General features: G+C 34.6%; 1 protein-coding gene across 1 annotated transcript in view; it reads right to left on the reverse strand.

The window, feature by feature from the left end:
• Nucleotides 1-15,552, reverse strand: part of LOC129723953 (long-chain fatty acid transport protein 4) — a 33,903-nt gene that overhangs the window by 16,108 nt on the left and 2,243 nt on the right. The window contains exon 2 of the mRNA XM_055678459.1: nucleotides 8,286-8,551. Within this exon, the coding sequence (XP_055534434.1) occupies nucleotides 8,286-8,482 (197 nt within the window). The 5' untranslated portion in view covers nucleotides 8,483-8,551. The remainder of the gene's footprint in view (nucleotides 1-8,285; nucleotides 8,552-15,552) is intronic.

The raw sequence follows: 15,552 nt of genomic DNA on the forward strand, positions 1-15,552 counted from the left end.
AGGGACCTGAGGATTCTATGTTTTCGCGGTTTAAAAATTTAAGAACTTTGAAATTTGAAGATTTAGAGTTTTAGAACATCAGAATATTAAGATAGTGAGAATTTAGTGTATCTTTAGTAAAGAAATTTCAAAATTTCAGGATTTCAAGATTGAAGCATTTTGTGATTTTAGGTTTTTGGGACTCAGAGATTTCAAGAATTGATTATTTTAGATTGATATTTTATAAAGATTTTAGGATTTTTTTCTCAAGATTTTGAAATTTTTATATTTCGGAAATTCCGGATTTTCCCGGATTTTTAAACTTAGGGATTCGAGAACTCTGAGATTTTAAGACTTGTGGATTTCCAAATTTTGTGGGTTATCGAGAGTTGCAGAAGTTCTGGATTTTAGCGTCTTTGGATTTTTGAATAGTTATTAAGCATTTTGAAATTTTTGATCTTAAAATCCAGAGATTTTAAATTAGGAGAGTTTAAAATTTTTGGAAATATAGAACTTGAAGATTTCAGGATTTTAGCATTTCATGAGTTCAGTAATATAGAAGAAGAGAAGTTTTAGATTATAAAATATTGGGGTTTAAATGTTTTAAGAATTTGAGATTCTATAATTTTGGGATTAAGGAATGATGTTAGAGTTTTGGGATTTTCGTATTTCAGGACCTTAGGTTTGCAGTAAGAATGTTGAAATTTGAGAGTTTGAAAAATTCAAAATTCAAGAGTTTTAGGATTTTGTTCAATTGAGTTTTCAAAACATTAAGAGCATAATAGTATAGAGTTAAAAATTTTAGCACTTTCTTAAATTATTTGACATTCCAGCAAATTTCAAAATTGAGGAACTCAAGGATTTAAGGATTTAAGTATTTACAGATTAAAGGATTTAAAGACAGTACGATATAAGGATTTTTGAATCAGAGAATGATAGTATATAAAATAAAAGCATATAAGAATTTAAGGATTCATGGTTCCCAGCAAATTGAAATGTTATTATTTTAAAATTATAGTAGCTTTCGAGTTAAAGATTTTATGGTTTTTCGTTTTTAAACATTTTGGGATTCAACGATTACATTGGTCGACAAAAGCGAAAATTAATGTTGTCCTAAAGTATAATGTAGTTTCCCCCAAAAAATTTTAGCTTTTCAACCATTCCTGTGCATTTTAGCATCCCTAGTCTATGCAGAAGTGTGCATGGTAATTGCTCGCCAAGTTCGTCCTTCTATTTTGGCTTATGGGAAAACTCATTTGAGTCTCTGGAAAAGTTATCTTCACTAGGGGCACAAAAATTCACAGGAATTTTCAAAAGCCTATAATCTTTCATTTTTACCAGTTTGACATCTTGGAAAAAATCTCTGTTATATTCATAATATTTTTCTATTCATAATATTTTTCTCCATAACATTTTCACGAATTTTCCTCAATGCAATTATATATGCAATGTCAATGTTATTCTGCTCTGCCCATTTTACAGCATAGTTAAGTGAAATTAATGCTTGTTTACGTGAAACTGTGGAATCGCACGATTCACCAGCACAATTGGCATCATTTTCACTAATTTCAATCGGTGACTCACTGACAGTAGCATCGTCAACATCATCTGAAGATTCGTCGTTTGATTCTTCTTCTCCTAAAACTATCCTCACGATTTCGCTATCCGCCAATCTCTTATTGCAGAGCCTTTCATCTTCGCATTCTAAAGGAATGTCTTCTGTGTCACAGTCTGATATTCCAAGCCATTTAATCAAAGGAAGGTCGTCTTTGTCAATGAATCGGTCGCCTTCAATGACCCCAAGTTTCTTCCAAGATCCTTCGATACATTTATCACCCACAGCTTCCCAAGATTCTAAAAATCAAAATATAACATCCTTTAGGTTCAATTTGTTCATAAATCTGGCAACGTCTGAACCTAAATATCGAGAGAAGTTTCATGGAATATTAAAAAAAAAGTTCACGATTAATCAACCTTGGGTCAAGGTGTGTAGTTCTAATTTTCCTCTGTATGATAATTTGATGTTTTGTATGACGCCTTGATCCATTGGCTGGGCAATAGACGTCATGTTAGCAGGAGAGAAAAGAGTTTCAATCAACCCATCGTCTGATACCAACTTATCGCGACAATGATGGACACTACAGTTATCCAGTAATAACAAAGCCTTCGGAGGTATACCCATTCTCACCGAAAATTGTCTGACTGCAGGTATGAAGCAATCGTAAAACCATTCACGAAATAATAAACGATCCATCCAAGCACTACGGGATCCTCGATAATATCTGGAAGTTGAACATTCTTGAAACATCTTGGTTTATGTAATTTTCCAATAATCATTAGTGGAAGCTTGTTAGTGCCCGATATGTTGACACATGGCATAAATGTTATTCGATCTTTCCCACCTGCAGCACTTGGTTCACCTAAAATCGAATGTGCTGATATTTTATATCGAACGTCTCATGTCAATTTACCAGAATGAACGAAAGTATCACGTGGCAACATCCTAAAGAATAATCCAAATTCATCACAGTTGTAAACTTGGTGAATTGTAAGCTGATTTTCTTTTATTTTTGAAAACAAATCTTCTTTGAATTTGTCCATTAAACTTACGTCTGCTGAAAGATTTCCGCCACAAATTTTTAACCTTCATTTTTGGCTCGCATGATAAGCATTTTCGATAAAACTCTGTAATCGAGTTCACGTTGCTTCAATAACCACAATAATAAAGCCATTTCCATGTTTTCGTGCTTGCCTGCGGGATTAAAAACAGTATTGATACCTAAAATTGCCCAAGCTTCATTGAAAAGTATTGCCAGATGCTACATATTTCAAAGTTTTCCGCAACTTGGCAAATCTCCACGTCGACGCTTTTTGGATAGTATCATTTTGTTGAGCTTTTGATTGATTTCCTCTCTCAGTCACGGGTCAGCTACTTGATGAGGCTGATGTCCCGGTTAGAAAAATTGAGCTTATTTTATCCTCTGGTAAGATACAGAATTTTTTATAGCAACGAAAAATAAGATAATTTTTCATTTTTGATTGCAAATATTTTCGAATACTTCATATATATGTTTATGTTTTAAGCGAGGAAAACAACATAAAAACGATGCAAAGAATTCTTTAATATGATGAATTTAAGAAGAATGGAATTTTAAATTAATTCAAACGATGTTCAAATACATATGATAATTTTTGTCCTATCCAAGAAAATAAGCAACTGAATTGAGTTCATAAAGCTATACACATGCACTACGAACACAAAACACAAGTGAAAACTATGTTTTGAATACATTTTGTACAATTGGAAGGACAATTTTCTTGATTTCGATTTTTTTAAAAGCGTGATAAAAACGAAAAATAAGCATGAGAAAATCGAGCGTGAATTTGGCGAGTAGTGGTTAAAACGACTGTTGATAAAAGCGAAAACGCACTGTATTATTTTGAGGTATTGCGATTTTAGGGTTTAAGAATTATTAGATTTCAGAATCACAGGTACACTAAGGTCGCTATTTACAAGCTTTTTTACGTGGCTTTTTTACGCGGGTTCCGGAAATTCCGCGGCATTTTTTTTACGCGGGTTTCGGTTTCTTTTCACTCGGATTGCAGAATTTTCGCGGGTTTTTTACGTGGATTCCGAAATTTACACGATTTTTTTATGCGGATTCCGGAATTAACGCGTTTTTTCTACGCGGCAGTATCCCCCGCGTCAAAAGCGACTTTAGTGTATTTACAATTTTTAGATAGTAGAGTTCTAGTATTTCGAATTTAGAGATTGGCAAATTTCGTGATGTTAGGATTGTAAGATTTTCGTTTATTTTTATCGTGGAATTTCATAATATCGAAATTTCAGGATTTGCAATTTGAAAGGTTCAAGATTTCGGATCCCAAGGTTTAGGGATTTCAGGATCTGTTGAACTTTTGGGATTTTAACATTTTCAATTTTCAAGATTTCAGGATTTCAGGGGTTTAGTAGTATGGGAGCTTTAGGTTGAAATTTTTAAGATATCAGAAATTAAATATCTTAGTAATTAGGAATTTTATGATTCCAAGATTTTAGAACTACGTGATTTAAACATTTCATGATTTGTGTATTTCAGGATCTAAAGAATTTAAGACTTATGAATTTAGGATTATTGAATTTTCGGAGTTCAGAAGCTTGGGTGTTAAGGATTTTAAGAATGTTAGGATATAATGATATTAAATTTTTGGAATTCAAGGATTGAGAGTTGCATGATTTAAGAATGTTAAAATGTTGGGCATGTTAGTATTTAAGTAGCTAACGAGTTAGGAAGTTCACCGTTTTGGAATTTTCGAATTCTAAGGTATCAAAAGCGGAGGATTTTAGAATTTATGAATTTTGGAGTCTGGGGATTTGTGCACTCCAGAACTTGGGGATTCGAAGATTGGTAAAATTTCATATTTTAAGAACTCCAGGATTTTATGATTTCATGATTTTTGTATTCTAGAACGGCTAGGGATTTAAGGATTAAAGGATTTGAGGATTAAGGAATTGAAAGATTTGAAGAATTTAAGGGTTAAGTGATTGAATGATTTAGGGATATGAGGATTTAAGAATTTAAAGATTTAATGATTTAAGAGTTAAAGGATTTGAGAATTCTAAAATTCAAGGGGTTTAGAGATTTTATAGATTTACAGTTTAAGGATTTAAGGATTCAATGGTTTGAGAATAAATAATTAATAGGGATTTTAAAAGTTAAGAGTTCAAGGATACTAGGATATGACGATATCGGGGTCCAAGAATTTATGGCTTTCTTCGTTAAAAGTTTGAGGATTTAATGACTCAGGGATTTAATATTTTTAGGATTTAAAAACTTAGAATTCGAGGATGTAAAAATTTAAGAATTTAAGCATTTAAATTTTTATGACTTTGAAGACTTGCAGATTTAGGGATTCAAAAATTTAGGGACCTAAGCATTTAGGGATGAAAGGATTTATAGATTTATAGTTAGAGAATTGAAGAATTTAAGGAATAAAAGATTTGGGGATTTAAGAGTTTAAGGATTTAGCAATTTAAGAGTTTAAGTATCTAGGAATTTGTACATTTTAAAATTCAATGGGTTCACAGATTTCATGGATTTAAAGTTCAAGCATTGGAGGATACAATGATTTGAAAAATTTAAATATTTAAGAATTTTAGGATTTAATGATTTAAGTGTTTAAAGATTTAAGAATTTTAAAATTCAAGGGGTTTATGGATTTAACGTTAAAGGACTGAAGGTTTAATGATTTAAGAATTTAAATATTTAAGGACTTAAGGATTTAGGAATTTAAGGATTTAGGGATTTTAAAATATAAGGATTCAAGGATACTAGGGTATGAGGATATCAGGGTTCAAGAATTTGAGGCTCTCTTCTCTGAAAGTTTGAGGATTTAAAGACTTAGGGATTTAATATTTTTAGGATTATAAGAACTGAGAATTTGAGAATGTAAAAATTTAAGGTTTTAAGCATTTAAATTTTTAAGACTTTGAAGACTTGAAGATTCCAGAACTCGCAAATTCAAGGGCCTAAGCATTTAAGGATTAAAGGATTTATAGATTTAAAGGTTTAAAAATTGAAGAATTTAAGGATCAAAAGATTTAGGGATTTAAGAATTTAGAGGTTTGAAGTTCGAGCATTGGCTGATTAAATAATTTAATGATTTAAAGAATTTAAATATTTAAGGATTCAAAGATTCATGGATTTCAAAATTTAAAGATTCAAGAATTGAAGAATTTAAGGCTTTCTCCTTTAAAGAAAGGATTAAAAAATTTGAATATTTAATATCTTAAGAATTAAAAAACTGAGAATTTGAGGATGTAAGAATTTAAGATTTAAGGATCGCAGGGTTTAGGGATTTCAGGGTTTAGGGGTTTCAGTTCTAAAGTTTAAGGATTTGAGGATTTATTGATATGAGAATTCAAAATTTTATGGATTTAAAGATGTAACAATTTTAAAATTCAAAGATTTAAGAAGACTAGGATTAAGGCTTTCTTTTTAAAAGTTTGAGGATTTAAAGATTCAGGAATTGAATACCTTAAAAATTTGAAGAATTAAAAATTTGAGGATGTAAGAATTAATTGATTTAAGTATTTAAAGATTTAAGGTTTTAAACCCTTACGGATTTTACGATTTAAAGATATAAGGATTTGAGCATTTAAGGATTTCTGTATTTAGAGATTTTAGAATTGAAGAATTTAAGCATCAAAGTATACAGATATTCTAGGATTCAAGAATTTAAGTACTTGATGATTTAAAAATTTAACTATTAAGGATATAAAAATTTCAAGGTTTTAGAATTTCAGAATTCAGAGCTCAGGGAATTCAAGATTCAAAGTATAAAGATTTAGTGATTGATAAATAAAATATTTAAGAACTTAAAGATATCAAAATTTAGGGATTTAGGAATTTAAGGATATAAGGATTCACGGATTACGAATTTAAGGCTTTAAGGATTTGAAAGTTTAGGGATTTCATAACTTCAGGATTTAAAGAGTTGCGAATTTGAGGATGTAAGAATTAAAGGGTTTAAGCATTTAAAGATTTAATGTTATAAAAATTTACGAATTTAAGGATTCAAAGATTTATAGATTTAAGAACTTAGAGATTTAGGAATTTAGGGATAAAAACAATATCGCACTCTTGCCCGGGGGGCTAATACGGTCTCGATCAACTAGATTAGTTGAGAGAACTCGTTATCAATATTGCTTTTGGCACATTTTGCATGTGGTAGGATAAGTACAACGATACACCGTGCCCCAGTGTTGAGTCGAGAAAATTTCCAGCTCGAAAAGATCCTCGACCTGATGGGGAATCGAACCCGACATTTCAACCGTGTGGGAGAGCTAGCCGACCGACGGTAACCACAGAACCACGGGGACCACGCGGTGAATTTAGGGATTCAGGTGTTAAAAACTTAAGGATTTTAGGATTTACGAATTTAAGAATGGAAGAACTTAAGGATTTCAGCATTTGAGGATTTTAGGTTATAAAGAATAACGGATTAACGGATTCAAGGATCTCAAGATTAAAGGATTTGAGGATTTGGGTGATTGAGGATTTGAGGATGGCTTTAAGGATTTAAAAATTAAGTATTTGATGAATTTAGGAAATCATAGATTTAGAGATTTGAATATTAGAAAGTTTGAGCATTTGAGAATTGAAGTATTTGAGGATTTAAGAAAATTAAAAATAATGCAAAATGGTAACAATCAACTGACTCTGACTCAATTTTTCTTTATTTAGGGCAGTGATTCCCAAACTGAAGACACGTCCGGCATAGGGGCCGCGAGGCTCTTCTAGATGGGGCGCGAAACTCTTGGTAAATTTATCAGGTAATTAAAATTTCTTCCTAGATGCCTCTGGGAAAGCGGAACTTTTCTGCGTATTGGGACGAAATTCATTCGGGGGCCGCGAATCTCTCTAGCTTTGATTCAGGGTATTCTCTTACTGTGCTTTACCACGGAAAATTTCAGGATTTTGAGATCGATGATTTCAGAATTTTTAGGATATTGTGATTTTGATATTGAAGAAATTCAGAATTCTTAGAGTTCAGGGATTAATTTAGGAATTGTAGGATTTAAATAGGTAGAGATTTTAGGACTCTAGGACTTCGAGTTTTTAAGATTTCTGGGAATAAAAATTCTGAAAGATTCAAGAAGTTTAACATGTTCTCTTTTTAATTTATAATGACTTGATATTTTAGAGTTTCATGATTTTCGAATGTCTGAAAATCTGAAAACTTAGTTTTTAACATATAAAATTTCACGATTCTGAATTTTTATGTTTAATGTTTGCGCAATGTTAATATTTTCGTAAAAAATAAATATTAAAATAAAATGGCGTTGCAATAATTATTTGTTAGAAAGGCAACTATCTATTTTTATTCAAGGTATGATCTTACTGCTGCTTCCGTGTTCTTGGTTCAAGTTCAAATAAATTTATGTCAATGTGGCAACGTGCCCATTGCGGACGGTGTCATAAATTGCCATCAGATAAGCTTACACGCGCGACATTTACAACCTAGACTGGATGTGAGACCATCAGGTTATGTACTCTAAATTGCGAGATGCTCAGAGGCTCATTTTACTCTGTTTACAAAACCACTTAAGATAATATTTATCGCTAATACTGGAGCCTTTCGAGTGAACACTACGATTCAGTAAAAGTTGTTGTTGATAATTATGAGATAATCTGATCAGATTTCATAAAGTAATTTGTTATTATTTTTTCTCTTTTAGTATACTCAACAAAATACTAAACAAATGATTCTAAAACACAAACAATGTTACATCTGAGCATACTTACAGGGCATCCCTGGGAAACGTTCGGTACATCGAGTACACTAACGTAGGTCGATCACCGGTGAGCAAATACAGAACAATTCCGGACAGCAACGTCTGTGGAATCATGCTTCTCCCGATCACTAATGACAACGCACATGCTGCAGCTGTGATGCATGCCAGTGTTGCCGTTTTTTGCTTCAATGTGAGTCCCACTATCATTGTGGCCGTCGGGCTTTCCTTAACACCCCGAAGAAATGCAGTCACTGTTTGTGGGGCCCGGTTTTTACTCTGAAAAAGGAGAGGAAATATAAATTTGAAAATGATTTCCACTGTACAGATGTGCAATACGATAGCATGCTATGGGGCCATCCACATACCACGTGGACAGTTTTTTGACGATTTTAAACCCGCTACGACTTCCGGAGGACGAACCGCGCAATAATATTTAATTGACTGGCTGCGTGTCAGCAAAGGTCAACTTATTTATAATAACCCTCCCACACAATCGAAACCGTCACATGGCAGTCTCCACACGACGGCGTCAAGTTCATCAAACGTGCAGCAGCGAGGGACTGCATCGGAATCAGCTGTTTTCCAAAACATTCCATCGGTCCCATAGAGCTGCATAGAATGCATACAATAGACTAATAACCAGTGTAAGTAAATGAATTCACACCCGCCAGCCCTGCTGCGAATGACCACGATGAGGACACATGATGCCGATCCGAGTGGCCGCAAACGGTATAGGGTGCAAAGTACAAAGCGCCGTCAATTGACTCGAATAACTGGTGCATAACTTCGCAGGCTTTATCAGTACTGTCTTCGGCAATTTAGGACGGACGGAAAAAGTTGCTCATCGTTCGGCTACCAGTCATTGATAATGCTTATTCTGTCTTGATGACGTAAACGTCAACAGAAATACTAAACGAAACGGTTCTGATTGTGTTGTTTCTTCTTTCATTCAGTTTATATTTACTTACAGTTTATATTTACTTCTTTCAAATGTATTGCTCTTGAGGACAAACAAACGCCAAAAAATAAACGTATCTCATTCTAAGACAGTAGCTTATCATGCTAAGTAAGTGTAAAATTTCCACAGCCCTACATTTATTGTTGTTTAGAAATTCTTCCGTACTTTTGGCTTACTAACATTGATGTCTATTAAATATCCTTTGAACTCAGATAATTTCTTTACTGAACCGAAAAATTGTTAGAATTCACACTGAAAATAATTTAATGTTTTTAATAAATAATTACAACAACGAATATTTTATATTATTACATAACCCATAAACGTTTTTTTTTAAACGTTGCATGAGCCGTGTGAGTCAGGTAAATCGATTCTTCAGTTTGTTAATGAACACACAAGGTACGAACTGGCAATCTGATACGATGCCCTAGAAATGTCGATTGAGTGCTAATTTCTACCAAAGCGCACGTAATATCATCATACCAGAACAAAAAAAAGCTTGGAACTGGGTAGAGTTTATTATAGCAGTTTACATTGAGAACAACTGACTGTCGAAGTAATCAGATATGTGCAATGCTTGAATAGATGATTTAACTGTGTAGAAACTTAGTAGGTAATGCTAAGAACGGTTTGATTGAGAAGATACATTTTTGTTCAATGTTTAATATCTCAAATTTATCTGCACCGATTATATCTGCACTACACTACTTCCGTTAAACAAGTATAAAACAATAAATTTCTAAAATCTGTTAAGTTGTATTTCATAGAATTTAAATGACTGTTTATGTTTAACCAGTTTAGTTTTTTTTAGTTTAGATAGTTTATTCAACATGGAACGGTACATCTTATGTTCTACTAATGAGTTTATATAGTTTGCTATCCATCGGAAAAAAGTTAACTTTATGAAACTGTTTTTCATGCTTTTAAAACATCTAAAGCAATTTAACATCTCGTGAACTAAAAACTCGAGCAACTCGAGCAGACTCATTGAGATAAGTTTTGGTTCAGGACACGCCATTTGCTCGGTGTTAATTTCCAGAATTTGAATTCACTTTCATAATATAATTTATAAATTCGATGTGAAGCATCCATAACAGTGCCAATTTTTGTGAAGTAACCTACTACGGAGAAGTATAGTATGCGGCCGAACAAAATGCGAAAATGTTCACACGTTAGTATTGAGTTATTTTGTGTAACTAATGAACTGTTTTGTTGGACAGTGTATGTGTTTACATTTACTTTTAAGTGCTGCAACAGAACATCGAAATCGGTTTATTGCAAATAAGTGGAAATGTACGCTTAAAAAGTGATTATGAATTTACTGTTTGCCCAAAAGACGTCGAAAGGGAATGCGAGGCCGTTTGGTGTCATTTGGCCACAGTTTATCTCAACAAAAAGTCTCTACAGGATGACTCTATGCAGCAAAAGCCGGAAAGCGAGCATCCTCGGTTTTCACGAACGCGAATCTTGATTCGCCGCAAAGACCGCTTTATTTCACCGAAAAAAAGTTAAGGATGTTCTTGAGATGGTAAAGTTTAAGTTCAATACCAAACAACCAGCTGGTGTAATGATGTTTGGCTTGGTAACGTCCAACGGTTTGAAAATGCCACCTGTTTCTATTGATATTGATGTTAAAATCAATACCGAAGTGTATATTGGTATTTTGAAGAACCGAGTGCTTCTTTGGGTGGAGGCCGAATTCTCTAAAGATCAATGCGTTGTGATACAACAGGATGGACCGCCATGTCAACATCTAATCGAACCTAACACTTACTGATGGGAAATTTGAAGTTTTTGCCGAGAGATTTGTGGCCGTCTAGCAGCTTGGACCTTAACCTGTTGGATTATTCTATTTGGCCGTATGTTGAGCAAGAGCCTGCAAAACATCTCACCCTAGTGTAAACACCCTAAAGGCTAACATAACGCACACATGGCGATCGATGCCGGAGGACTACGTTCGATAGGCGTGTTCTAGCTTCCGGCGGCCTCTCGAGGATTTCATTGCTGAAAATGAAGGACAAATCAAGTAAATTTGTTGGATGGGACCTTATACAGATAACTAGATTCGACAATAATGATAATATTGCCTAAAAGAACTTCAAATAATGGTGCTTATTACGGGAGTCACTTCACGGCGAAATATATTTCACTTCACTTTTTGAGACCTATTCCCGTTTCCACCTCAAGTAAGGTGACAAAAATGACCTCCGTGAAGTAAGATTGTCAGCTAAGTGAATTTGAGAATAGGACAAGTGAAATGAGAATGTTTCCCAGCTCAAAAAATTTCTAAGTTCCAGGAAGTCGATTTGTCCCTTTTTTGGATAACACCAGCTCTTGACGTTTTCTACATCTCTAAGACATTTGGCATAAAAAAAAAATCGGTATCGAAACTAATTTCATAAACTAGTGTGAATTTTTTTTATCGGTCAAAAAGCTGAAACTTTGACCGTTTTGGAGGACGGATCGAATTCTGATTCGTTTCGTTACTAAAAAATAAATCCAATATTTATCACTCAATTTTCATGACTTATTTCATCCTCGTGGAATTTTTTCACCGTTCCAAATGGTCGTAAAATAATTTCACGCGAAACATCGTTTATTCCGTTTTCACTTCAGTGATATGACACTCATAATGGTGCTTATTACGGGAGTCACTTCACGGTGAATGGTCGGTGTTAAGTCAGACCGGACCAAGTGACATTTTGATCATTTCGAGAAAAACGAGTTTGAAGTTTGTTGCTCTGGGAATTTTGCAGTTTTCAATATTTTTGCGCAGTTTTGATGTTATAAGTTGGAGTAACTCTCTAACTGTATCATGCAATGTGACAAATGAAAAAAAGGAGTGCATGCCGTGAGCTCAAAAAGAACAGGTTTGTAACTGATTGAATGTACATGGTCCACTCTGATTGAATCAAAGAAGAATCATTAATGACTTGGTCCATTATACCTGAACAATTGAACAAATAACTTGAGTCCATTTATCGTCGTACAGTCAAAACGTTTCAATCTACATGGTTAGCTTCTGCGACATCAACAATTATTTAAAATAGTTTGAATAAACCTTAAACTGTGTTTGTTTCTACAAATCTTTAGCTTCGTAATTTCATTACGGGCATAAATCTAATTAGCTTGCATAAAACAGTAACATACATACACTTACCACTTATTTCAAACTCCTGAGGATATAATTCATTGGTAAAATCATCAAGTTTTAAGTCAGTATTACTACTGTAACTTGAACTTCTTTCTGAAATTGTGGAATGTTGTGTCACCCACACAAATGACTAACGTTTCTCATTCACGTGTTCAATCAGAGTGGACCATGTACATTTTCCTCATTTACTGGTAAAGTATACCTTTTTTGACTAACGGGCAAAGAAGCATTCCGATAAGTTGCCTAATAGTGTTGAAATTCATTTATGTTGATTTCAAACCGATGCTGTAAATTCCGATAATTTCAACTTTTTTCTGCTTAACACATGGTTCACTTTGTCTGCACACTATAAGGCATGATATCAGGTCATGTTAGTGACAGCAATAAACGGTCCAAAAACACATTTAAAACCACGGCAATGCGTGAAACTTTACAGATTCCGATCGGGAGGTGAGTGAAAGAGTTCTCTGATACAAAGAAATTCGGAAAAACGCTTGAAAATTCTTCCGTTCGTTCGCTTTTATCAATAGCTGACCAAAGGCAGTCTCCTTGAAAATAAACACTTGGTCCATTCTGACTGAACACTGTAATCGCTTTTCATTGGTCATGCAGACAAAAATCATGCTGTTATTTCTGTTGTTTTAGAGATAAATAAAATCTGATTGTTGTGTGATGTAGCTTAAGAAAATCTTTATCGAATACTATCGTAAACTCGTTTTTTCCAATTTTGCGACTTGGTCCGGTCTGACTTGAAACCGACCAAATATATTTCACTCTCACGTTCACTTCACTTTTTGAGACCTATTCTCGATTCCACCTCAAGTGAGGTGACAAAAATTACCTCTGTGAAGTCAGATTAACTGTGAAGTGAAATTGGGAATTTCATATGATATTTAAGTATATAAATATATAAGTGAAATGAGATTGTTTCCCAGCTCAAAAATTTCTAAGTCCCAGAAAGTCGTTTTTTCTGTTTTTTAGATAACATCAGATCTTGACATTTTCTGCATTTTTAAGACATTTGGCATAAAAAAATGTTTTTTTCGGTACCGAAAATTTCATGAACTAGTGTGCATTATTTTCATCAGGCTAAAAGTTGAAACTTTGATTGCTTTAAGGCACGGATCAAGTTCTGATTCCTTTCGTTACTAAAATATAAATCTAATATTCACCATTAGGTCAAAAATCAATCAATTTTCAAAACTTCTTCTTCATCTTCGTGCAATCATTTCACCGTTCAAAATGGTCGTGAAATAATTCCACGCGAAACGTCGCTTTTTCCATTTTCGCTTCACTGACATGACACTCATAATAACCCAGATTTCACGGCAGATGTCACTTTGCGACGTTTTCCTCACTTACATGAGTCGCGTAGTAGGACTTTATTCACTTCACTCTGATTTCACTGTGAAGAGACTCCCGTAATTAGCACCAATATCTGAATCGAACCCCGCCGCACCCTGTTTAACACGTTCTGGTAAATCTTCTTCGAAAGTCTAAAACTGCAGGATATAAAATCATACTGATAACCAATAGAATTCGTTATCGCATTTATAGTTCCACAGCATAGTGCCCAAAAATTTTTCATTGTTATCGTCAACCGCCAACCTGTTAACCTAAAATATTAGAGCCACTAAATATCATGGTTGGGCACCTAATTTCACGCAATTTGCCAATAGATGGCGCCAGCAGTAAGCGCTGGTTGATTTTGACATATGTTAAACGTATTGAATCAATCGAATACATATTGTAAACAAACCGATTTGACACGTTAGTAGGTTTGTGATTTTTCAGACATTGTGATTACGGATGCAGCTGTAGATGCGGATATCCGTAGCATCCCTTGTGTTTTATTTTGCTTATTTCACATAATTGGGTTGTTAAAGGGCTTGTTAACTATTGAACTACCAAAGAAATTTTTTTTAAATGATTTATGAATGTTATCAAAGACTTGTAATAAAAATTTTCAAGCTTAGAAGTTTTGTTTCTATTCGCCCCACTGTTTCTAGTCACCCCGTTCTACGGTATTAACAATCCACTCATTGTCCGCTGCGATGCCAACGCGCACCACAAAGTCTGGGGCTGCTCGGATGTCAACACACGAGGTAAGTACCTTGAATACCATACTTCGAGCAACGTTAATGTATGTTATGTAGGAAATATTTTAGTAATATTATTACTCCATGTAGCGGCCCGATAACGGAGAAAGCAAAAAACTGGGATATTTCTGATTAACGTTGAGGTTACCTCTCTGAGCAAAGAACACTACATAAATCCAAAGAAAACCAACTAGGCAACTCGGCACATCCTGTCACAAAAATATTCGAGCTCCAGTTGAGATGGACATCGCAGCAAAGGACACAGTTCACCGATCACGGAAGCTTTCACTCAAAACTGTCCGTTAATGAAACAGATAGTCTGTCCTGATGTGTCCTGGAGATGCGAAACTCTCACCATCCTTCGTCGGGAAGCCAGACGCTTGTTCATCAGGGCTCAAATCACGTCCAAGCGGGAAGCCAATAGAGCATCCCTTACGAAATATAACGCTGAGCTACGCAAAGCCAAAAGGAGGCCTGAGTTCGATTCTGTGAAGATATTCAGACTCTGCCTGAGGCAACCCGACTGCAAAAAGCGATGCCCAAAGATCAAACGAATGGTCTAGCGCAATTGTAAAAGGAAGTTGGAAGTATGACTGCCACTACCTAAGAAACACTGGATGTTCCTATGAAGATTCACTTTTCTGGCGCGACAGTGGCCTCCAGATCAAAGGTTGAAGAGCTACAGAGCCCCGGATCCAGACGCCATGTTGCGTGACTCTTTCTGCAAAAATCAAACTAAGTCATCATGTCCGAACTCATCAGTCTGTTTCGAGCCAGCTTCACTCTGGGACATATTCCGATCAGCTGGCGGAACGTTAAGGTGGTGTTTATACCAAAGCCGGGCAATAAATACATGACATTGTCCAAAGCTTTGAGACCTACAGGTCGGACGTCAACTCTTCCCAAGTTGGTCAGCAGCGCGTTTCCGAAAGACTTAGCCTTGCATAAACATCAATATGTATATTAACATGGTAATTACTTAATTCTACTTAAGTCTACTGAATCCGCTAGCTATCGAGAAGCTGCCAAAATACAAAGAGACAATTCCCAATATTGAGGAAGCTTT

The sequence above is a fragment of the Wyeomyia smithii genome, chromosome 2 (genome assembly GCF_029784165.1).
Source record: "Wyeomyia smithii strain HCP4-BCI-WySm-NY-G18 chromosome 2, ASM2978416v1, whole genome shotgun sequence".
NCBI classification, from domain to species: Eukaryota; Metazoa; Arthropoda; class Insecta; order Diptera; family Culicidae; genus Wyeomyia; species Wyeomyia smithii.